Genomic DNA, 24,705 nt, shown 5'->3' on the forward strand with positions numbered 1-24,705 from the left:
CATTTGTGCTTTCCAGGTAGCGTGTGCAATGATGGCCACAGGAACAAGATCCCACTTCCAACATTTTTATCAACTGCCTTAGGAGCAAGCTCTACTGGGAAATCATCAAGAGGCTGCAGGCTTTGAATTCAGCTGTGGGTGCCTCCAGACTGCCACTATTTTGCAGGAGTGTTTCAAGCAAGTACTGTACTGTGAATTTTGGTTTGTGTAATCAAAGGGGATTTAAGTGCTCAGTTGCATGGGCATAGCCGGGGAGAGGGGCAGGGGACAGCTGCCTCCTAAAATCAAATAAATAAATAAAAATATTTAACTAACAGCTCGGTTCTACCCCTCCCCTTCAACATCAAGCCTGGCTATGGCCATGTTTGGTAGCCCTTGTGCAACAAATCCACTTTAGAAATGAAATGGACTTTGGGACAGTTTGGAAAGTGATGTGGCAATGCATTGAAAAATATGGGATGAATGAATGAGCAAATGCAGAGAGCTGCTCATTGTTGTATAGCCTCCCTGAAAACAAATCAAAACAAATGCTCAATAAAGACCGGGTATAGTATGACCTCTGTGTAAGCTCTGCATATAAAGATCAGGATGAATGCTCCATAAGTAGAGTTGCTTAGAGGAGCTCAGTGTCTTCCTATAGCTAAAATGTGACCAAACTGCTAGCAAATTACAACTGTGGAATGAATACTAGCAGGATTATACGCACCCTTTGCTGGTAATATGTGTTAAAAGTTTCCTGCACTTAAGGCACAGATAGGACACTAACAAATTGTTTGGTTTGGCCCAAGGAGTCTTCCATTTCTGTTCCAGTCACTGGCCATTAGCATCCTAGGCAGGAAAGGTTTGTGAGTTTAAGCTGGCAGCAGAAGAGTACAGGAAGCATTTATTGTCAGTTCCTGAGCAGTGTTTTGATTATAAATTAATCTCTTGAGATATTACGGCAGCTGCAAATGGTTAATGAGTATCATAATACTACCTGCTTCTTTTCCTTGTCCAAAGGCCAATTGGGTCCCTGAGCCTATAAAACTCTGACGCTGGAGCGCTGGAGCAGACCTACCCAACACTTGAGACTGAGGCAATCTGCAAAGATGTCCAAGAACATCTTCTCATTTCTCCGCTTGCTTGTGCTCTTGCTGGGCTTTGCCTTCATCTGCCTAGGAGCCTATTGCTTCTCTACAAGTGCCTCTGCTTGCAAGTGCAATAGTTTGCCTATTGCCTACTTCCTATTACCCTTGGGTTTCTTTTTTCTCATCTCTGGGATTTTCTGGAGCACTTATCATGAAGCTAGTAAGCACAAGGGCTTATTCCACAGCCTTATACATGGAAGTCCCAGACTTCAAGAGACACAGATTAGTACCATAGACAGGTATGTTCCATGTATTGCATTCCAACGATTGGCCTTTGATTCCTTTCCACTTCTCATGAAATACTTTACAGCACTGCCTATGGTATACTCCTCTTCAGTTTGCTCTGTTAAACTTATCTGGTCCTTGACCTTCTTCTTTCCGTGTTATGTTCAATTATATCATTGAGTAGTTCACTGTTTCTTATTATGTAGCCCATCCTACATGATTGTGTCTTCATCATTTGCACTGGTTCTTGTCCCGGCCCAATATTTCTTCTTTGGCTTCCCTTTCTATCTAACCCACCTTACACATGCTTTTCCAATGTCACATTTCAAATGTTTCCAGACTAGTTTCCATTCTTCTATTTTTCACATGTCATATATATGTTTCATATGTTTTTATATAAAAATTGTGTTTGAGAGGTAAGCTTACACCTCCTGCCATCAGGCATTTCTTCTTTAAAAATGTCAATTTTGCCATGTATGTTCTGCTTTTAGTTTTTAGCTTGTATCTACCTTCCTCTGTTATCTGGATTCCTGGTTACTTAATTCTTTTGCATTTACTCAAAACACACACATACACACACTGCAACAAGTAGTTTTCTACTTGCCATTTAAAAATCTTTATTTTATTGTCATTTATTTTTAGGCTGCAAAACTGAATTCTTAAGTATGTTCTGCAGCTTTCCTTCTGTCTCTGCTATTACTGCCATATGCACCAAATTCATTTCCTTCTCATTACTTTGAACCCTGAGTCTGCTAGTGCAGTATTTTATTAATTGTATGTCTACAAGTCTTTCCTTCCTATAGCTTACTATATAAGTGTATATAGATGGCAATATGAAGTGACTCCATGGGCTATAGTGTCTGGAATATTTGCCACCACATAAAGTGCTCTGTTATGCAAAGTCCTGTGTTGTGAGGAGTGCTGGTATGTAGGAAGACCAAATCCTGTTCTCTGCACAGACCAAAATCACTGGATGGCTGTGGCTGGGTGGTCTAGCTAGCTAGAGATTGTTATGAGCATTAAAAAGACCCACATTGTGCTCCTTGGGAAAAGGGTAGCATATGCTTGCTTAGTCTCTCTAGATCAGGAACATGCTGCACTGCATGGAGCTGAGCTCTTTGTTTTAGTGGTGTTCAACAAAGGCTAAAGTTGCTCACTTTTATCTGCTCAAGCTGCTTTTGAGATTTCTGGGTAAGAGTCTCTGCCATTCCGAGAGTGAAGACCGATGCACTTAATTAAGTTGGCCTCCAGCCTGGCAGAGTTTGTTAGTGGGTCATGGATACAAATGTCACTTCCTGTTCTGTTGTGGTAACGGGACCATAAACAATAGGCAAAGCAGAAGCTCTATAAAAAGGACGTGGCACATGCCATGGTCTAGATAACCATGAAGACTGAACACTTCAAAAGAGCTTGCACCCTGCACTGCAAAATAAATCACCCTGCAGAAATAAGCTTGGGCAGAATGTACATTTTCTGTTCACAAAGAGGGGCAGAAGAAAGGGACATATCAACTGAGCAAATGTAAGGATCGCCATTCCTTGGTCAAGCTTTATCACACTGTCATAAGAATATATTATTACTGGACACCCCAATCTTTGCAGTTCACGAGATTCCACGTGTATTGCCACTTAACCAGGGTTTTTGTTTCCTTCTTAAAATTAAGGCACATATTTACAGCCTAAAGTCATTAACGGAGGGGGTGCAGAACATTACACTTCAAGCTTGAGTCCAGTGCAGCTTCTCCCAGCCAACATGCATGGAGTTCTCCCCACTGTCTGCTTCTTCTTTCCAGAAATCATTAGACCTGTCACCCTGGGTTTCAAAAGCTGCCTGCAAAAGGCACTTTTTCCTGTGCTGCCTGTAACCCTGGCAATCCCGGTTTCAAAGATTCAAGGATCTTCCCTTGAAAGGCCATCATCACTGTTGTTGTTTCTTCAACAATCGCTGGATTGTTTCCAGGCTGGCCTCAGGAGGAAGGGAGTTGGGTATATTCAGGAATTTATCAGTTTGCTCAGATTCTAACCCTTTATTGAATCTAGGGGTTTGGGAGGTGGTCCCCCCACAACTGCTAACATATCAGAGCTCTGAAGGCCTACAACACAAAACTTCCCACCCAATTCCTTCCTCAGCCCCCACTCCTCTTCACTTACTTTAGATCCTTTTGGTGCCTGACTGAGGTTCTTGAAAATGGTGGTAAGGGGTCCTACCTGTCTAGATTTTGAGTAGAACAGAGAATGTGGTGAGCAGATATGGGCCGCAGGTGGTTGCAGACTATTTTTATAAACAGTGAATAGAGACTGTCAGGATTTCAAGACAGAACCATTTTAAGCAGTGTGTGGTTTTTTGTCTCGGCTGTTTTTTGTGCAGGCCTGACTTCTACCCACCATCATACGAAGATAGCACTGATCCTGAAAAGCAGACTTTTGCACTGCCCATCTGCCCCCAGGAGCAAGTCAAGGACATGTACAACATACCTCCACCTCTTTATACAGAGAACAGCCTGGAATTCCTGGAGGAAGCCAGCCCTCAGGAACAGCGGCCGCCTTCGTATGAAGTCTCCGTGCGGCAGGCTGCAGAACATAACTTGACCACGCGTGAAGAGCCTTGCTGCACATCCGTGTCACAGGTCAGCTGCTGAGGGAACAGCCTTGCCAGAGGACGTGAGGCAGAGATAAGCTGTGCCTGCTATTTTGGGAGAGCGGCTGGGGTTAATGCACAGGATGGAAAGTGTAGTCGAAGTGAAGAGAGGCAAGCACTGTTCTATGCAATGGAGTGAAGACAGTAACTGCAGTAACTTACAGAAAGCCTGGGTAAAGTTGCTAAAGTTTTGAAGAATGTTGCTGAGTCCAGTCCAGTATTGCTGGCTAGCTGCAATAACTGGGTATGTTTGTTTACATTGTTGTAGCTTTATTCTGCCTATGCTAGGGTCAGGCCTTGCTGTCATTTCCTATCCTGTAAAGATCAACAACAGTAGCAGGAGGAAGTGCCTGTCAGAGGGAGGGGCCTTCTCAAAGGAATGACAAAAGAAACCCCCAGGCAAAGCACTGTTGAATGAGGCATGCACTCACACAGAGAGAGAGAGAAATAAGCTCTGCTGCTGCTTTGGGGAAAGGGCATTTGTATGAAGAAGTCAACCAGCAGTTTCCAATTATGCAATTTTCCTACACCTGTTTATCCAGTGCAACTGCCTCTCAGAAATGGGCGAGGCGGCAGAGGGGCTCCCTAAACAGAGTTGACAGCACATGGATTTAAATGGCCAGTTGGAGAATGAAGGCCATGGACACTTGCACTGCGAGAGAAATTGCATTCATGCACCCTAGGTCCATATGCAGTATTTTAAATCACATTTCTTTTTTTGCATCTCCTGTGGAGTTTTGACATCAACTTAATAGAAAACAATCATTGCAAACTTTGGAGGATGATCAATAATCCACAGTTAGCTTTTGTTATTTTACCATGATGTACTGTTACTGAGGTAACTAGTTTACATAATGTTTAATATTGCATTGCATTTTTGTTTTTCTTACAATAAATTTTGTACTTGAAAACTCTTCAAAGAAAAGTGGCATTTGTTTGATTGTTGCAAACAATAATTTGCTCTGTCTCATGGACAGCCAAAAACCACGAGACAATGATTGAAAAAGTAGTCCAAAATATTTATTTCTGCACGGAAGTTTAAATTTACTATCCAAAGTATGTACACAGTTCCTCTTACACCATTTCCTTATAAGGCACTTAACCCTGTAATTGCTCTAAAGTTACTACAGTGGGAAGCATGTGTACTAGATACCATTTTAGACAAAGGAGCTTCCTCGTGGTCTGCTAGAATTTTATTGCAGGATTAGATTTCACCTCCAGTTACCAACCACATTCCTTCTGAGCATGCTCAGTAAGTCGAAACCTTATATGGTACGATTATTTATAATTCTACTTCATGAGGAAAGGCAGTTTAGCAGAATAAAGAAATTCTGCAAAGCCCTTTAGTGGAATGTCTTCATAGGCATTCCTGTATCTTCCTGCATCTTCTTTCACCTTACCACTATGCAAGAATTCCAGCCCTTCCAACCCTCTTCCAAAACTACATGCATCAAGGCAAAATGTCCAGGGAACCAATAGCTTGTCAATGTTTTAAAAAATTCCCAAGCAGAATAATGCAGGTAGAATTCTTACTTTGGAGGCTTTCCCTTGAGTTCCAACATCATTACACAAGGTCCCTAGTTCAAGGAGTACAAATTAATAAATAGGGTTGTAAGACTGTAAAAACTTGACAAAAATAGGTCTATGGCTAGCAGCTGATAGACTGTGCAATAATAACCTTAAAAAACCCTGATGTACATGGAAATGCAAACCTAGGGCTCAACCAGGCTTCCTTTTGTGCCGCTTTTCTAGGCACAAGTCCGGCCTTTAAATCTCTGTGTTGGAGTGTTGGTATATTTTGGTCCTGCCACTTTCCCCGGGAAAACCTATGTTTTACTGCTGAATTGGAACAAGCAGCAAACAGCGGTTCCGCTTATAAGAGCAAACCCGTGCCTGGAAGGCGTGATGCAAAAGGAAGTTGGATGAGCCTGCAGGGTGTAATACAAAAGGTCCCTGGCTCAGTGGGACAGAAAATGGTTTGGATGCATGAGGCCCAAGTAGCCAGCGCAGGAGCTCTGCATCTGTGTGCTCTTAAGCACAGGGCTATTTTTTTAAAGTGCCCCTTTGCCACTTACTATGGGGCTTTAAGTTAGCAGTGTTTACACAGACTCAGTGTAATAATGCTGGGCTAGAAGGACAACAATCTGCTTCAATAGAAGGCAGTTTGCCATGTTCCTAGATTCGTCTCATAAGTTCCTATAGCAGTGAGCAGTCAGGTTATCCTTGTGACAGCACTGTAAATTAAGAGTGAAAGCAACTTAGTAAATGCAATGCTCCAGAAATCCATGAGCAAATCCCCCAAACCTCTTATACCATATGAACATTTAAATTCATTCTCACACTAGGAAGCAGCTAAAATGTGATATTGAGGAGACCTGTTGTCCATTGCCCAGGCCTGGCGGGTCCAGTAGAAGCTATGGCTTTAGCAGTGAAGCTGCTCAGACTGGGAGCTTATATAGGAGCTGGAGGCTCTACTCCACCTTTCTTGTCTTTTAGCCAGGCCCTGATCCAAGCAAGTGTCTCCATGTGCTTCACTTTCCTCCTAAGCAACTAAGCTAGGCACGGTGATGGCTCTGAAGTTCCTGTCTGGCTCACTATCCCCTCTGCTCCTGCGGCACTTGGGAGATGGATGTGTGTGTCTGAGTCGATATATAGAGGGCCATTGTTACAGCACAGCAAATAAACAACTTGCTACAGAATGATGAGCTATGGATGTACAAGTACTATACAGACAGGAACCATAACACGTTTTTAGATTTACAAAAAAAGATGTTTAATAATACTGCAATAAAACACTGTGCTTTTAGAAGTGAGAAAACAATCAGTGCTTCATTTACTTAGGCACAGCTAAAAAAACCCTGTGCTGCATTAGGCCAAGCTGTGTCTTATTATCAGCAATTTCATGCAAGGCAAAAATATGGCATTTCATTTTATTCAATGTCATAGTAAGTTTTGACAAATATCAGAATAAACCAAATCCCTTTCTGAAAGCACAAGATCACTCAGATTGCACTAAAAAGGAACATTTGGCAATTGCAATTAATATTACTAGGCTGCTAAAATATCACAAAGTCATCTCAACAAATGACAAGCAAAGAAAAGCATTCAAAGGAGTCACATGCACAAATAGTTCTTATCATTTCAGTGTCGTGTGCCATGGCTGGAGCCTTCATGTTCTTCCGTAGCCACAAGAACCATTTGGTGTACCCAAACATTCTTTCCTCTGCTGCATCTGTTCCATGATATGTCATGCTATGACCCTCTGATAAAGCATGTGGTCCGCTTTCAGACAGCTAAGTGAATTAGAGAAGTGCCTGAACTAAGTTCCGGAGAGTTCTTCCTGAAAAAGCCCTGCTTAGAACTATGCATCACTTCCTTCATTTCATTTTGTGCTGGCATTTAAAGGAATCACATAAGCATGAAACATGAGGATGTTGTACCAGGACTTCAACATTTCGCTAATGTCTCTTATCTGCCCAGAATTGTTCTTCCCCTAATCTCAGAGGATTAACCCCACCATATTTCCAATATCTGAGGGCATATGACCCCTTTAAAAAGTTAGTTTCTGCAAGTTCAAAACAGTATGTTGGAAAAGTCTCTGAGTGTTCAGCTATTATGCACTTCTATAACCAGAGAGTACAGTGGTACCTTGGGTAACAAACACTTCGGGTTACAGATTCGGCTAACCCGGAAGTAGTACCTCGGGTTAAGAACCTTGCCTCAGCATGAGAACAAAAATCGTGCACCACCGGTGTGGTGGTGGTGAGAGGCCCAATTAGCTAAAGTGGTACCTCAGGTTAAGAATGGTTTCAGGTTAAGAATGGACCTCCGGAACAAATTAAGTTTGTAACCAGAGGTACCAATGTAATGCCAATTTAGTCCCAGAACTCTGTTAAATCAGCATGTGATAACTGAACACTCCAGGCAGAGACAGTCTTTTGAATGTGCAGCATGGCTTTTTAAAGGGATCCCATGACTCTTCCAGCGTAGTAAAGTCAAACTCTGCCAATTACTCAAACGCAAAGAAGTGGAACACAAATTCATCTTGGGAGACAGTATCTGAATATTTTGAATCCAATTTATAATAGCTCATTTATTTAAAAGTGGGGGGGAGGGAGCGTGCCAGCAGTCTTTTCAAAATGTGTAAAATCTAATGACAGACAAGGGTCTCTGCCAAGACAGCTGCAGTGGCTAAATACTAAAGAAGGAGGCCTCCTTCAGGATTGTTTAGTAACCGTAACATAGTTGGTATATCCTTTGAAAGAAGGGAGGTTGGGAAGGGGGCTGGGTGGGAAAGGGGAACTTTCATTCATCAAAGAGTTGGCTGGATGTCTATTTTCTTCCTTCACATTTTAAATTCAAAAGTCTCAATTGCACAAACTGTGCATGAGTATAGTAGATGCCAGGTTTCAAATAGTGTATAAAACAGTGCTTGTTATTCATGATAAATCAGGGAAATAAAGTACAGTGGTACCTCAGGTTACATACGCTTCAGGTTACATACGCTTCAGGTTACATACGCTTCAGGTTACAGACTTCGCTAACCCAGAAATAATACCTCGGGTTAAGAACTTTGCTTCAGGATGAGAACAGAAACCGTGTGGCGGCAGCAGCAGCGGGAGGCCCCATTAGCTAAAGTGGTGCTTCAGGTTAAGAACAGTTTCAGGTTAAGAACAGACCTCCGGAATGAATTAAGTACATAACCAGAGGTACCACTGTATCTGCTTAAAGTTGCAATACTATGCATACTTACACAGCCCAAAGGATACATGCAGAGGGTTGGGCTACACATGCCAGTAAGGATTAGAACAGCCCTATGTGCAGCCCCTGCATATATGGCATTGCTTTCACACATTCATTGACACACTGCTTTGTGTGGTGCATCTTGGGCACTGAAAGTCACCTCTCAGCAGCTGAGTCTTCCAGTCAGCTGCAGTGACCGACAGCCTTGTTTCTAGTTCAAAATAGTGAACTGCCCCTTCCCAAACTGTGTTTGGAAAACAACTCCTTTTGCTTCTGAGCCTTTTCAAAGCATGACAGAACATTTCCACACTTACCATGAGTACTTTCTTTTTGAATTAAAGCTGAGGATTCTCAAAAGGCTAGATTGCAGAGTATGCAGCCTGCTCCTGCTTTACAAATGCAGAGCATGAGATTTTTCTGCCACACTGGCATTTTGCAATAACTGAGTTTTAATATAAAATGAACTTTTCTCTTTGGTTATTTATGTGTACAATAAGATGCTGAAGCCATAGCACAGAAGCAAATGCACTGCTGTCTTAGTGATCAGCACTGAATTTTGCTCCCTCCCACCTCCCTCAAACCCTTCGAATAATATAAGGCAAAAAAATGAATATGATTTGACAAGTCTTCTTTCTCCCTTCCCCTCTCAATTTTGGCCCGGGGTTAGCGATCTTTCCTTGGTTCAGGTGATGACGGTAGGACCCTTACGACCTGTCCTCTCATGAATCTGGGATATTTTCAGCGCAATTGCTATGAGAGGACTCAGTACAGCCTAAAGAAAAAAAGAAAAAAGAAAAATGGCTTAAAGGAAGACATAATAATGAATTTACACTTTTAAAAAGCCTTTCTGTTAATATATTTTTTAATCAGTGGTGGCTCATATGCTAACACTGCAATCCAAATCCTCATTGTAATGCAATGGTGTGTGTGAGTTGGGCTTCCACCCACACTGTTGCTCGCCACCGGAGGATTTTTCTGTTCCACTAGGGTGCTCTGGATGGACTGAGCTAGCCTGGGATCTGCAGATGCAGAGCCAGCCTCCCTACCATCCTGTGACACCATCAGGTCTGATTTGGGCTGATTGCTGCTCTAGCTGCAGGCTGGCACAGCAAGTGCTTGCAGTTTCCAAGTCAGCCAGCAGGGCTGTGCATACAACATGGGCCTATCAGTTTGGATTACAGCATAAAAGAGCAGGAAGTTCATGGACATACAAAGAGTGTTTACATAAAATTACAGTAACACACAGCTCCACAAGGGCAGACGTGCATTTGTAATGCCAAATATTACAAATTTCCCCTGCCAGATAAAGAGTCCATTTACTCCATCACACTTGCAAGTTAGCTAGGATTCAATCCTATATCCACATAGGATTGTTGGTGAAAAGCAAATGCATTTCCTTCTCTTGAGTTTGTCGTTAATGTATGCATTACTTTAAACCACACGAGGGCCCTGTTTGCCTAGCAATCTAGCCAGTACTTGTGTGGAAAGCATGGCCTCCATGGGGCTGTCCCTGAATAAATTTGGCCCAACTCATAGCCGCGGACATGCCTTAGACTTGGTGTTTACCTCTACTGATGTTGGTGATCTGACATTAACTAAAAGTGAAACAAAAGAAGTGCCATGGTCAGATCACTTCCTGGTGCAACTGGACTTCTCCGCAACCCTTCCCCTCTGCAGGGAGGTGGGACCGATTCGCACGGTCCGCCCCCGCTACTTAATGGATCCAATTGGCTTCCAGAGAGTGGTAGGGGATGTTTTATCCCAAGCTGATGGCCTTTCACCTGATTACCTGGTGGCCCGCTGGAATGCAGAGTTAACCAGGGCTATTGACTGTCTGGCTCCGAAGCGCCCTCTCCGATTGCATGGAGCCCGGACACCCCCGAGGTTTTCCCCGGAGCTGAGGGCGATGAAACAATCACTGAGACGGCTAGAGCGCCGGTGGTGGAAAACTCACTCTGAATCAGACTGGACACAGGCTAGAGCTCAACGTCGAGCCTACCAAGTGGCAATGGCGATGGCAAAGAGGGCCTTCTTCACCACCTCTATTGCATCTGCAGAAAACAGCAGCAGGAGACTTTTGGAACCACCTGCACCACCAGGGCCTGGTAGGGAGCCCAAGATCTCCTGCAATGCTTTTGCAAAGTTTTTTGCAGATAAAGTCGCTCAGATTCAGAAGGAGGTAGACTCCACCATGGGAGCAGGGCCAGGGCAGGAGAGTGCTAGAGTTCTGTCTAGTCTTGTTACATGGGATCAATTCCAATCTGTTACCTCCGAGGATGTGGACAGGCTGCTTGGACAAGTGAAACCGACCACCTGTCCTTGATCCTAGCCCATCCTGGCTGATAAAAGCGAGCCGGGAAGGGCTGGGCAATGGGCTCTGAGGGGTGGTGAATGCTTCCCTCTGTGAGGGAGCTTTCCCAGACCCGCTGAAAGAGGCGGTCATTAAACCGCTTCTTAAAAAATCATCTTTAGACAAGATGCCTGTTATTTTCTCCCTCCCTCCCACTCATCTCAAAAATAGTTCCTCCATGAATAAAGCCTCTGAACTCCAGAAACTGTAAGTAATTATTCTAGTCTAATTCACTTAAGATGCAAGGTCTGCTGAAAAGGATCACACTGCTAAGAGTGTTTCATCAATTCCAACCCATGTAATTTAGCAATCTAAAGTGTTCCGCCTTTCTCTGGCTTGTGCTCAAAGTGTAGATACAGATCTGAGCTACCAGGGTTTTTGTAATTCATGTTAAAATCAGGAAAGGATTTTCAGTAGCAAAAAGCCAATGAGTGCAGGTGTATGGCACCACATATACAGCCTGAACTACAGCTAGCTACATTATTTGTTTGGGCTCTATTTGTGACCCAGAATGCTCTCTATGTTTTGTTCTGCCAGAAACACAGCTCTTGTGTATAATATAGGAGAAGGCTTGGGTATCTTATCAAAATGCCAAGTTGTCCCCAGATGAACAGCAAGCTGGGATGTAACTTGAGGACACAAATGTGGGAGGTGCGAAAAAGGCAGGCAGTCCTTATGCGATGTCAATTATGCTAGCAAAGAATTGCATGGAATCAAGTTGAGGATATCATGCCAGCAACACCTCACTGGTTTGCTTTTCAAAGGTTTTGTGCAATTGGGCAGGGTCCCTCCACTTTATCTGCCAAGTACTTTTATGATCAACATACAGAACATAGGCTTGTAAAACAACTAACCATATTTTGTCCTCCGGGGGAAAAAGGGTTCATTTTTTTTTTTTTTTAATAGTAGAACAAATTGTGGGAATTCTCCCATGCAAATACACAAACTATATGGTCTCCAGGGATGATTAAATGGAAAACAACAACAACAGTAATCTCCAAGCTTTGCCATTGCCAGTTTTTTAATTCCTACATTTGCAAGCTCTACTGGGGATGAGAAGACTTTATAGCATGAGCCAGTTGTGATTACTTGAAGTACCATCTGCAAGACATTAAGTGTTTGTCTCCTCTCCTTTGATATCACTCTTTCTCACAAAATCCAACAGTAATACACCCAACAGAGCAACCCTAGTAATTCAATGCCACAATTATGATAGGATTTCATTCCCACTCTGTGGAGCTGGGATCTGCTGTCAGCCAGCTGAACTTTGTATGTGGACTATTAGCCTTAGAGTTCTCTCTTAGTTAAGTAGAAAAGAAACACAGCTGCAACTGTATAATATTGGCCAGAGACACTCCATCTTGTCACAAATCAGAAGCGGGCAGCTTACACACCGGCCTACACACAACTGTGAAGAATATCAAGAAAAGTGGAAGTGCTACAGTAAGTTTATATTTTGATTTATGGTGTTTTATGTAGCAATTGCTTCAGGGTGGTTTGTTCATAAATGAAAGGTCTCATAACTGAAATGAACTTCAAAAGAAATACATGGCTAAAGAGTTTCAAGTATCAATTTCATATGGCACTGACTTATGGCTCCTTATGGCAGCTTTCAAAACCGTGATCCCTTAGAAACATTTCAAACCAAGTTTTATCGTTCCCTACTAGAGATCCCTTCTTACATGTCTAATATAGCTGTCCACTTGGAGGTCCGTCAAATCCCTGTTAGTGCTCGTATATGGATCCTGAAGATCCATTACTGGATAAAACTCTTCTTTCCTGTCAGGCTGGCATCCTTAACCCTATCAATCACTATCAATCAAAATGGAAAACTACATTTTATGAAAAGCTAAAAGGCTTGGGGTTTTCGTCACAGGCACTGATAGCCACAGGTTACGAGAAAGCCAGAGCAACAATTCGCCATTGAATCTGGGATGTAGAATTTCAGTGTCATATGAGTGAAATGAATAAGCACTCAGCAATCAAAGACAATGGTTTTGCCCCAGAAATTTATCTGTCAAAATTACAAATATCTAAATATAGACGGTCGTTCACCCTCACTAGATTCAACATGCTGCCATCTGCCTTATTGCAGGAGAGATATGTAGGTAAATCATATGCGGAGCGAGTCTGCCCCTGTGGCCTGATAGAGGTGGAAACCGTATCTCATGTCTTGCTATGATGTCGATTTTATAAGGATATTCGCTTGGTCTTTCTGTTATACAGAAGATTCCAAGTGGGTCTGAACCTCAATGCTTAAAATCCCTCATAGAGGATAGGGACCTAGAGATCACGCTAAGGGTGGCCGAATTTTGCGCAGCTGCCATAAAACTCAGGGAAGAAGCTGTGCTATTACAAAGACTAAGGCCTCAGATACAAACTTTAGATAATATTTTAGATTAAGACCTAAACCACATTTCTAATGGCTGTCATATTCATATTGTTTATTGTCATAAAGGTAAAGGGAGCCCTGACCATTAGGTCCAGTTGTGGCCGACTCTGGGGTTGCGGCGCTCATCTCACTTTATTGGCTGAGGGAGCCGGCATCCAGCTTCCGGGTCATGTGGCCAGCATGACTAAGCCGCTTCTGGCAAACCAGAGCAGCACACGGAAACGCCGTTTACCTTCCCGCCGGAGCGGTACCTATTTATCTACTTGCACTTTGACGTGCTTTCAAACTGCTAGGTTGGCAGGAGCAGGGGCTGAGCAATGGGAGCTCACCCAGTTGCGGGGATTCGAACCGGGACCTTCTGATCAGCAAGTCCTAGGCTCTGTGGTTTAACCCACAGCGCCACCCGCGTCCTTGTTTATTGTCATATTTGGTTGTTAATTCAAACTTAATTCTATTGTGTTTTATGTTCGCTTAGCACGGTATGTGCATCTGGTCTGGGACTGTAATAAATTTCATTCATTCATTCATATGGCTCACGTCATAGAAAGATGGAGGACAGGTTGTTTTCATTTATAAATGCCATTCTTAATCTGAATGGATTAGCTTCAAGTGAAACAACCCTAAATCAGACCTTGGAAAAATCTTGATAGATGCTGAGCTCCAAAAAAATACAACGCTTTGTCTTTTGGCTTAACTTGCTTCCTTAGGCACTGTGGTCTTTGTAATGTGAGAACTAAAAACACTTGGGTCTAACAAATGCCTATGCAGCTCTCTCAAATATATCAGGGGCCCCATAAAATCCCAGGAAGGGGTGGATATCTGGTGGGCATTTGGACCCAAAGGATCAGGAATGCCGTCTTAACTATGGACTCCTTGGGAGGGAAATCATAGGGAGAGATTGCTTGCTGTGTAAATATTGTTGCATATGGAATGTAAAGAGACACCACATTCCAGGGCGGGTAGCACTTTAAAATTGGGGTGGTCAGCTGCAAGTAGAACCCTTGCAAATGAATGCCTTGGGCAGCCCATTCAGGCAGCAAACTTACAGGCTTCAGGATGTCTATCCAGGCACCATAAGGAATGCTGTGGGAAAGCTAGTATGTTTTTATAGCACTGACATTTTATTAAAGAAAATCCTCTTAGTCTATTAATTGTATACATTCTAGTTTATTACATTTGTAGAAATGTGCTTATATTTAAAAAAAATGGTTCTAAAGAGAATATCATACGTTGTTTTTAGATTCACACACACACACACACACACACACACACACACACGTACTGCAGAAGACGCCATCTTGCTTCCAGTGTGGGAGAGAAGGGACTGCAGAAGTGGTCGCCTTTCTTTCTCCCCTCTTGCTTTTCATCAAAGATGACACAAACTGCCACAGTTCTTCCAACCTTTTGTAAAAAATGTTTTTAATAAAAAACCCAAACCCACTACCTGATTACCATATTGGCCTGACTATAAAAGTCAAGTGGGGGGGGGGGAGAAAAAAAGACAATACCCAATATAAGCCGCTCCCTTCCTTGCTCTCTCCCTTCCCAGCCTTGGGGGAGAGGACCGGGGACTATGCGCGGGGGGGGGGGGGGCGTCGTCGCTTTGCCACGCTCCTAGCACTGTTTGCCCCATGCTCCTGGCTACATACTGGATTTTTGTAAGGTCGCGAATATAAGCCTCAATTTAACTTTTCACAGATGGAATTTGGAAAAAAAGTGTGGCTTATATTTGGGCCAATACGGTAATTGTGGGTAATTAAATAACTGACTAAACAAAGTCCAAATCTTTAGTAAGGTAGCAACATATCCAAACAAAGTCTTTCTGGGGAAACAACTTTTATCAACACATGCTCTGTTGGTTTTACTGGACGGTGCATCTATTTAGACCCATGAATATATTTTACAGTTTGTAAATTAATACTGAAAAAGTCAAAGTACAATAATATACAGCTAAAAATAGTTCAGATAGAGATTCAAAGATACATGCTAATCACTTTATTATTCTGTTCTCCTTTACATGAAGATCAAATCAGGCCCAGTGTGACACAACTAAATTTAGCATAGTCATGGTTTGGCTTGATAAAGACATATAATGAAATTATGACAGTGCATTCAAGTCCAAAGTCCTGTTCATACCTCAATTGTGGCTAGTAAATGACCCTAGGACATGGAGGGGCTCAGTCTCCGCTATTTAGCAGGCTCCAGACCTGTAGCTTTTAATGCATTATAAAGAGACCTTTCAAACTTACATATAGAATCACGACCAAAATCTAGCACAGAATGAGATACAGTCATGAACAGAGTTCAGTGGTGTTAATGATGCTTGTGCTGGACTATAGCCTAGGACTTCAGATTTGCTGATAAATTAGCACGAGACTTATTTTCAAAGTAACACAAAAATTACTGAAAAGCAACGAAACTACTCAATTAACTGAGGTTCTACCCCCCCAAGGAGAAACCTGCCCCCCCATGTCCTCTTTTGGGGGGTATATTTCCCCAGCATTTCCCCAAAGAAACTCAACAAACGGGGGTGGGGGGGGTGTGTTGATCTCTTTAGAAAAGCTCAACGTTTTGGCTGCTCCCCCAATATATATCACAGTTCTTAATCGGCCACATATGGTTGGTAAACCTTTAAACAAGAAGTCAGATCCAATCTAGCAGAAGCTAGAGTCAGAGCTATTGATCCAGGAACAAAGATTAATTCTGTGTCAGATAGGGTTGCACTCCACAGGACCTAACTCTGACCATGGATGTGTGAATGATGGTTGTGTGCAGGTGGGTCTTTGCCTCGCTTAGGTTGGTAAATCAACTCCATTAATTCCTACAGAGCACATTTCATCCTGTAGTAACTCCCTTATGCCTCCTCCCTTACAAAATCCTGGCAGATGGGAAAAGTCTTTCTTCTTAGAATCGCCTTCATCCTATAACTAGTTTTAATAGTAGGGGAAGATGCTTTTATGTCACTGTGATGTGTCAATTTTATTCATTGTTTTGTTTTCTGGTGTTGTTTTCATAGATTTTGCTTTCATAGACTGTTTTGTATTTTGCTATTCTTTGCAGCTTAGTTTTTGTTTTGTCAGCTGAAGTTTTAATGTTTTATTCCTATTTTTAAAATCCTTTATTATCTTCCAGCAACTCAGGACCTTCAGACCTGTACAACACAGTCTGAACAAAGCTTTTTTATAATAATAATAGTAATAACAATAATAATAATAATAATAATAATAATAATAATAATGTTTTAGTCTTTTAACAATATTGGGAGTCTCCTTGGACAAGTAAAGAAAGACAGAGCATTTGTGTTTATTTTTTAAAATAAAAATGAACACAAAAATAAATAATTGATGGAACTGGATTGCAGAGTTGTTGTGATGGCCAACAGCTTAGATGGCTATAAAAGGGGATTCACTAGATCCATGGAGAACAAAATTATCAGTGCATGCTCCACTTGCAATGGCCAGAAAATTCAAAAACAACACCCAAGGCTATTGAAATCATTACACATACATTCATGGTTTTAATTTAAGCTACACTAATTCTGTCTATTTCTAACATAGACTGAATTTTATCTTTAGTGAGTTTCACAACTATTTTTGAGATTTGCTTGCTACACAGATAACACAATTACCTTTGCATTTTGACCAGGTTTCATTTATCTCAGAGAATGATTATTTCCCCTCTTTTGATGGAAGTGAACTTGTGCACACTTTATTGATGAAACCATTAAAACTAATAATTCCATAATGTGCTAGAAAGGATCTGTGTTCCCACTGTCATTGATAAACTAGTATAATTTGTCTTTCTTTTTAAACTGCTGCTTAAGCAAGTAAGAGGTAATGGAAAAAAAGGGTGATGTAAGGAAGCTACACTTTAGAATTAAAGCAAATTAATCCAGAATTCTGAATGCAACACAGTATCTGGCTGTTTCTACCAAATGCCACAGAGACTGTATATTTCAGCTTTATTAACTGCATCTGAATACAGTTAAGAGTGCTACTCTGTAGAAGCTTCATAATAGTCTTTGTACATAATTTAAATTTACAGGAAAGTGTTCTATAGTCTCTGAAATTCTTGGCAGAGTTAAATATTTAGGGAAACTGAGGTCTCTAGACATTTAATGTAAAGCAATAGCTCTAGAATTTAGAAAAACCTAACTGATCAGACCTTTCAAATAGGAGACTTGAAGGCATTCTACGTAATGTTCACAAAATGTAGACAGCATGTTTTTTGATAAGGCTACCTTTTTATTTTTTGAAAAACAAACTGGGGATGGTGCTGTGCATTTGTAAAGTGGCATAGAGATATAGTGCTATGGGAAAACGTGTTGCTTGAATTTCTACATGCAAGGTGCTACATTAAAGGCACAGGAGAAGGGCCATTTAACAGAGCTGGAAACTCTTGTAGTGTGTAGACCTTAGAATGAGTCTCTGTTGGATATAGGTCTTGAAAGAAGAAACAAGCATAGTTGTTAACCTATGTAAGATAGAGATAAAACAGGACACCATAAAATCAAAACTATCTCACTGTCCCATTTTTCATTTTCTATCTCCTGTTAATCCTGCTTTCATCAATTAACATGGAAATGTCCTTTAACTGGCCCAGCCTCTTAAACAAGAGTTCTTTCCCTAGTCTTAATTAGATGGGTCAAAATGTCTCAAATATTTCAGTGTTTTACGTTGGCAGAACATTTCCTATTGTTTTCTTGTTCATCTCACAGTACTTTGGAAAATAAATCATTTGAAAAAGAATTGACTCTGTTGCCAGAGGTTTGTTAGACAGGAAATATGTCCAGATTTGTGTGTGTGTGTTTTACAGGCTGCAAAGTTATCACAAATGCACTACAGGTCTCCTCAGGTATGTCTGGAGTGAAAAGCAGTAGTTAGTCCTGTCTCTTCCCATGACACATTTCCATTTGAGTTAAATGGTGTCCACACTGAAAACAATTCTACTTAGCAGCACTACCGACATGTTTAATCCCAAGTTATGACAATTTACTGTTTTAGCAAAACCTGCACCAAGCAGAGTCAAGGTCAGGGTGGTGCAGCAGCAATTATGTGTAGTCAATTATATTACTTGCGTATGTAGTCCCTCTAGATCAGGATAACAAATCTGTGACCCTCCAGTGTTGCTGGACTACAACTTCCATCATCTAGGAATGCAGGCTAGGGGTGGCGGGGGCTGGGAACCCAACAATTTGGCTGGGAGCCACAGTTTGTGAATTGGGAGAATGATGACTTAAATTCTTTTGGTGCTGGGTTCCATTCTGCTGTCCTCCTTTTGCCAGAGCAGAAGGTGCATGTGGGAGAATGGGCCTCAGCTGCACTGAACCACCATCACTGTTCATGCATATGGTCTGCTAGCAACTCGGGTGGCCAAGTGAAAAAGAGGAAAGGGCTCCATTGTGAAGTGGCAATTTCAGAAAGTGCAGCTCAATTCCCACTTCTACACAAGTATTTTAAGCGCAGTATCTGTCTTTAATCTGGACACCCTACTGACAACCTGGATCATAACCACACACCAAGACACCCTACCATCTCTGCTAAGCTGGGGTTAAGAACTATGCTCTCTTTTACAGGACAATCTCATGGAGTGAGATTGTCCTGGAAAAGAAATACAACCGCAGGTTTGAGCCACATGCTAGTTCTGCAAAGACTTCATCTTGTATTCAGTCCAAGTGTAATGGTGGGGGCTCTCTCCAATGTTACATGTAAAATCTTTACAGGACCGAACTTTTAAACTGCTGGAATTGTGAAAGGAAATGCCCTAGAAAAACATGTGTAACTATGCAGTGCACTTTTGAAATAAACATTGGAATACCCTAAAATTAGAGAAATCCTGTGCACTGAAAAACTATGGCAAAATATTTAGTTTTATCATGCAAACTGAAGGCAATGCCATATAAGTGTTTCCACAATACGTTGACTAAAACTTTCCCCATTTTGCCTGAGAATATGAGATGGCCGTGAACGACAAAAAAGGTTGAATGTACACCCTAAGCTTTCCTACTGGCAGGGATAAAAAAAGGACTTCCCACCCTCTATTCAGCAGGAATTGGACTTCTGGAATGTGCAGGCATCCCACTCAATCCCACAGAAACCAATGCTTTCTGTGCCTCAATTAAATGGCTATTGAGAAGCACCAGAAGCAGCAGCATCGGGAATAACACCATAAATACATTAAATACATCAAAGTTTTTTTTTAAAAATAATAATTTCATATTGATAACAAATTAACAAATCTTTCCAAATTCAAAAAACAAAAAACAATACATCCAATTATATAGTCCAAATTAATTAATTTCAATAGCGACTTCCCGTGTTCTGTATTTCAAGAGCTAATATCCATTCTTTATTTTCTGCTGATATTGCTCATCTCCTCCAACAGTCGCTGGTATAACTCTCTCTCTCTCTCTCTCTCGTTTTATTTTACCATTCCTTATTTATAGTCACGTAGGGGGCAATTTTTCCATATTGTTCTCAGTCTTAATATTTTAAAAACACAAGTCCTCTTTTGATTACCCCTCCTTTTTTCCTGCTGATTCTTGCTCTAAGGAGGCTCTGGGCTTTCATTCAGGGTTGAAGTTAATTGGTGACATCTTTAATCTTTCTAAGCATGCTGATGTTTCATATATACTGTAGGGATGTACTTGGCAATCAGTACATAACACAAAGATTGTTTCAGATTTCCTCATAAAAACCCACACCGGCCCTCCAGGGCCCTTGGACAGCTGGCAGGCATCCAGAGTCTATCGCTGCATTCTCTTCAAGCTATATGTAACAATATTCCATGAAAGCAAATGCATCTTTTGTAAAGTACACCCCCTTCATAGTTTTTGTAGTACAAATACAAAATATCTCTGACCTCCTTTCGCTAAAGGAGACTGTTACTTTCATTCTTCTAACTGCGCCATAGTCGCCGCCACCATCTTCCTCAGCCTAAGCGATCATATCTGATCTTGCTCTGCCAATTTTTGATTGGGGCTTTCTGCCGAGGACTGTGATTCCGATACATCCAATTAATTTTACGCCTCCTGTGTTTCCTTTGAGTAATTATTTCTTTCTTGACGAGGTTCGCCAAATCATGAAATAGCAGCTATAATGAATACAAAAGTATGGCAGCCGCTCACCTCATTCATCAAGACGACAAGAAAGGAGTTTTTTTGAAGTCTGGAACTTAGGGGACTTCCGGTCAGCGCCATTAGCTAATGGCGGATTCCCTTTGATCTCAGAGGGGGTCGGCTCCGTGAAAATCGGGTCCTGAGCGCTGCGGCGGAGTGGGGACCCTTAGAAATCGCAGGCAGTGAAGCCTGCGAACGTGGGGACTCGGCGGGCACCCTTCAGCGCCCCCCCAACTCGCGAGGAAGCCCTTTCCGAGGCTTCGGAGCGGAACGGGGGAGAGGCGCGGTGCTGTGAGTCGATTGCTGCTTTCACGGAGCGAAGCTGCATTGCCGTTGCTGGAGAGCGCTGATTTCTATCCTGGAACAATTGGAACTTAAAGGATTACCCGTGAGTAGGCGGAATTGGATTGCTAAAAGATTGACTGATTTGGGCTTACTTTTTTTAAAAAAAGACTGATCGAATCGGAAAGGAAAAATAAGGACTGAATTGGCTACCGCGGCGGGAGGTATAACCAGGAAGTCTGCCTCCCGTCTTGTAGATAGTGTAAAGCATAGAGACTTTGAGCTAAAGCGTTGAAACCAAGTTTGAAAAGAGCTGTTTTTCGACTTGAGAACTTTTTCTGAATCTACCCTTCTGAAAGCAGGGAAGGAAGGGGGTTGCTTTGGACTATGTAAAGCTGTTTAAAGAAAGGGGGAATGATCTGCCAGTGAGACGTCTCAGCTGTCAAAAGCTGTCAAAAGAGATCTGCTGACAGTAAGGTGGATACATTGTGGCCAGCTTTGTTGGAAAAATAACTGGAAGGTAATTTAATTGGAACTGTTTCTTTCTTTGACTGCAGTTCCCTTTGTTGCTCTAAGAAGGAAAGTTACTTCTTTGGACTATTGCAACAGTGTCCACCTAGGGGGACTTTTTGAAACTGCAACAAGGGAATTTTCCACTGGTAAACAGGAATAGCCTATCTGAGAGTGACCTTGGCTTCTACATTGTTATGGCAGATGGGAAAGAAAAACTAGACGCGTCAGTTTTGAGCTCTGGGAAAGCCTGGGGACACCGAAGGCAATCATCTGCTGGTTTGCCTACGACAGCAACACAAGCTAAGTCCAGTGTAATGGCAGAAGAAGTTCTAGCAAATGCACTGGCCAGGATTAATGAAACTTTATTACAACTTAGTACAAAGGTCGATGAGACGAATAAAAAGGTTGAAGAAACGAATAAGAAAGTTGATACTGCAAATAAAAAAATTGATCTAAACACAGAAACATTAGACAACTTGGGGAAAAAGGTGAATAGCAATACAGAATCTATTCAGAAATTATTGCAGGAATCGAAGTCGATACAGGAAAAAACTGCTGCTGTGGAATTTAAAGTAGAGCAGCTGGAAACTGAGAAGGTCCCTGGCCTACAGAAGGAAATTGCAGATCACAAGTTGACGCTGTCTATGATCGAATTGAAAGAGAAACAGACGAATTTAAGAATTAGAGCTATTCCTGAGCTGGAGACGCGCACCTTGACAGATTTTTTGACACAAGAATTTGCAGAATTTTGGAAATCGGAACTGAAACAAGAAGATTTTAAGATCGTGAGGGCCTTCAGACTGGGAAAAGGAGGAAAAAAGATTAAAATAAGGGATTGCCTGATTTCCCTCCGATCTAAAGAAGAAAGGGACAAAATTTTGGGTTTGCATTACCAGATTGCATTCTGCAATCAAAAGTGGAAATCTTCAAAGACATACCGAAACATCTTTTGGATTTAAGACAAGACTTTGGAGACTTGGTGGCCCTGCTGAGAAAAAGTAAGATCCTCTTCAGATGGGAATTCCCTCAAGGCCTATCCTTTAGTTTTAAAGGAAGAAAGATAAAGATAAGATCAGTGGAGGAAAAAAATAAGTTCTTGAGCACATACGAAGAAGATCTACAGAAAGGACTTGGAAAAGAGCCTGCCGTACTGGACAAGAGTCTACAAAAAAAAGGGAAATTAACGCCACCGACAGATATAGACAAACTATTGGGGGCTGTTGGGGGAGAAGGAGAGTAAGTACACCATGACACTGCAAGTATTAAGTTGGAATGTTAATGGACTGAACTCTCGGGAAAAAAGGGGGAGAGTATTTCATATATTTAAAAAAGAACATTTGGACTTGATTTGTTTACAAGAAACGCATGTTACAAGGCTACATCGGAAAATTTTGACTAATAAAAGATTGGGAGAAGAATTTATTTCATCAGATAACGTTAAAAAAAGAGGAGTAGTACTATATGCAAAGGAAAGCCTGTCACCGAAATTTTTATTTAAAGATGACCAAGGAAGATTTACTGCAATTGAAATACAACTCCATGGTCAGAAGTTTTTGACATTAGGCATTTATGCACCAATGAGGGAAAATCAGAATTCTTTAAGAAATTGCATGAAATCTTACTGGACTATTTGGATTACAACATAATTTTGATGGGAGATATGAATGGAGTAGTGTCTACGAATATGGATAAAGCCCAAAGACAAACGGTGACGAAAGACGGCAGACTACCAAAGACATTTTTTGAAATGACTGACAATATGGATCTCGTAGATATTTGGAGAACAAAGAACCCCTTGGAAAGAGAAGGAACCTTCTTCTCTGAAGCTAAAATGACATGGACAAGAATAGACCAAATTTGGATAACTAGGGGACTGGCCCCGAAGATAAAAAAAGCGGTAATTTGCCCTAAAATTTGCTCTGATCATAATCCAGTGAAGATGGAAATGACATTAACGCCAATTGGATCTTTCAGATGGAGGATGAATGACTCCTTGTTTAGGAATGAGGAAATTATCAAAAAGGCCCAGAAAAACTTGAGAGATTATTTTGAGATAAACATGAATACCACGACTGAAAAAAGAGTGATTTGGGATGCAAGTAAAGCAGTTATGAGAGGGTTTCTGATACAACAAAATGCAATTAGGAAAAGAGTTCAAAATAAGAAAAGGGAAAAAATCTTGGAGAAAATAAAGGATGGAGAAAAGAGACTGAGGATGAAACCGAATTCACAGGAGATCTTAAAAGAGATAAAGCTATATCAAGTACAATATATGAAACTGACAAATCAGGAAATAGAATGGAAGATCAAACAGATGAGACAAAAGACATTTGAATCAGCGAACAAGTGTGGGAAACTGCTGGCATGGCAAATGAAAAAAAGACAAAAACTTAATACTATTACGAACTTGGTAGTAGAAGGAAAGAGCATACAGAACCCTGCGGAGATTAGAAAGTGTCTTCAGAAGTACTTTAAACAGCTATACACGCAGGAGACTCAGAAAGAAATAGACATTGATCGGTTTTTGAGAACAAATGGATTACAAAAAATCTCTCAAGAGTGTAAATCAATGTTAAACTGTATAATAACTGACCAAGAGGTGGAAGGAGCCATTCAGGACATGAAATTGGGCAAATCTCCAGGGCCAGATGGTTTGACTGCAAAGTACTATAAATCTTTGAAAGAATGGCTAATACAGCCTTTGAAAGAAGTTTGAAATGAAATATTAGGGGGGGGGGGAAAGGCACCCGAGTCGTGGAAAGAAGCTTATATTACACTTATACCGAAAACAGAAGCGGAAAAGACACAGCTTAAGAACTACCGTCCCATATCTCTACTTAATGTGGATTACAAAATTTTTGCGGAAATTATGGCTAAGAGATTAAAAAAGGTATTGATGGAAGAAATTCATAAGGACCAAGCGGGCTTTCTCCCGGGGAGGCATTTGTCAGATAATACGAGGAATATAATTAACATTTTAGAAAAATTACAAGTTAATATTAACACTAAAGCAGTATTAATATTTGTGGATGCGGAGAAAGCCTTTGATAATATTTCTTGGAGTTTTATGAAGAAAAATTTACAGGGAATGGGGGTAGGCCAAGGCTTTGAAAACGGTATAGGTGCAATTTATTCAGAACAAAAAGCTAAGTTGATTGTAAACAACGTGGTTACAGAAGAGTTTAAGATTGAGAAAGGAACAAGACAGGGTTGTCCAATCTCCCCATTGCTTTTTATATCGGTCCTGGAGGTTCTGCTTAATATGATCAGGAAAGACCAATTGGTTAAAGGTATACAACTCGGAGCCAAACAGTATAAA

General features: G+C 41.4%; 2 protein-coding genes across 2 annotated transcripts in view; one reads left to right on the forward strand and one right to left on the reverse strand.

Annotated features, from left to right (window-relative positions):
- Positions 1 to 265: 265 nt before the first annotated feature.
- Positions 266 to 4,914, forward strand: TMEM252 (transmembrane protein 252). Its single transcript, XM_080973274.1, has 2 exons — positions 266 to 1,366; positions 3,720 to 4,914. The coding sequence occupies exons 1-2, from the start codon at positions 1,089 to 1,091 to the stop codon at positions 3,988 to 3,990; spliced, it is 549 nt and encodes a 182-aa protein (XP_080829400.1). The 5' UTR covers positions 266 to 1,088; the 3' UTR covers positions 3,991 to 4,914.
- Positions 4,915 to 6,737: 1,823 nt separating this feature from the next.
- PGM5 (phosphoglucomutase 5) overlaps positions 6,738 to 24,705 on the reverse strand; it is a 108,299-nt gene continuing 90,331 nt past the window's right edge. The window contains exon 11 of the mRNA XM_080972774.1: positions 6,738 to 9,504. Within this exon, the coding sequence (XP_080828900.1) occupies positions 9,415 to 9,504 (90 nt within the window). The 3' untranslated portion in view covers positions 6,738 to 9,414. The remainder of the gene's footprint in view (positions 9,505 to 24,705) is intronic.

Source organism: Podarcis pityusensis, assembly GCF_964106645.2.
Source record: "Podarcis pityusensis genome assembly, chromosome: 11".
NCBI classification, from domain to species: Eukaryota; Metazoa; Chordata; class Lepidosauria; order Squamata; family Lacertidae; genus Podarcis; species Podarcis pityusensis.

What these genes read in the sequence shown, in the direction of transcription:
- TMEM252 (XM_080973274.1), top strand. Translation starts at nt 1,089, where the DNA reads ATGTCCAAGAACATCTTCTCATTTCTCCGCTTGCTTGTGCTCTTGCTG. An exon ending in CAGATTAGTACCATAGACAG is followed by an intron (nt 1,367 to 3,719) that starts GTATGTTCCATG and finishes TTTTTTGTGCAG; the next exon opens with GCCTGACTTCTACCCACCAT.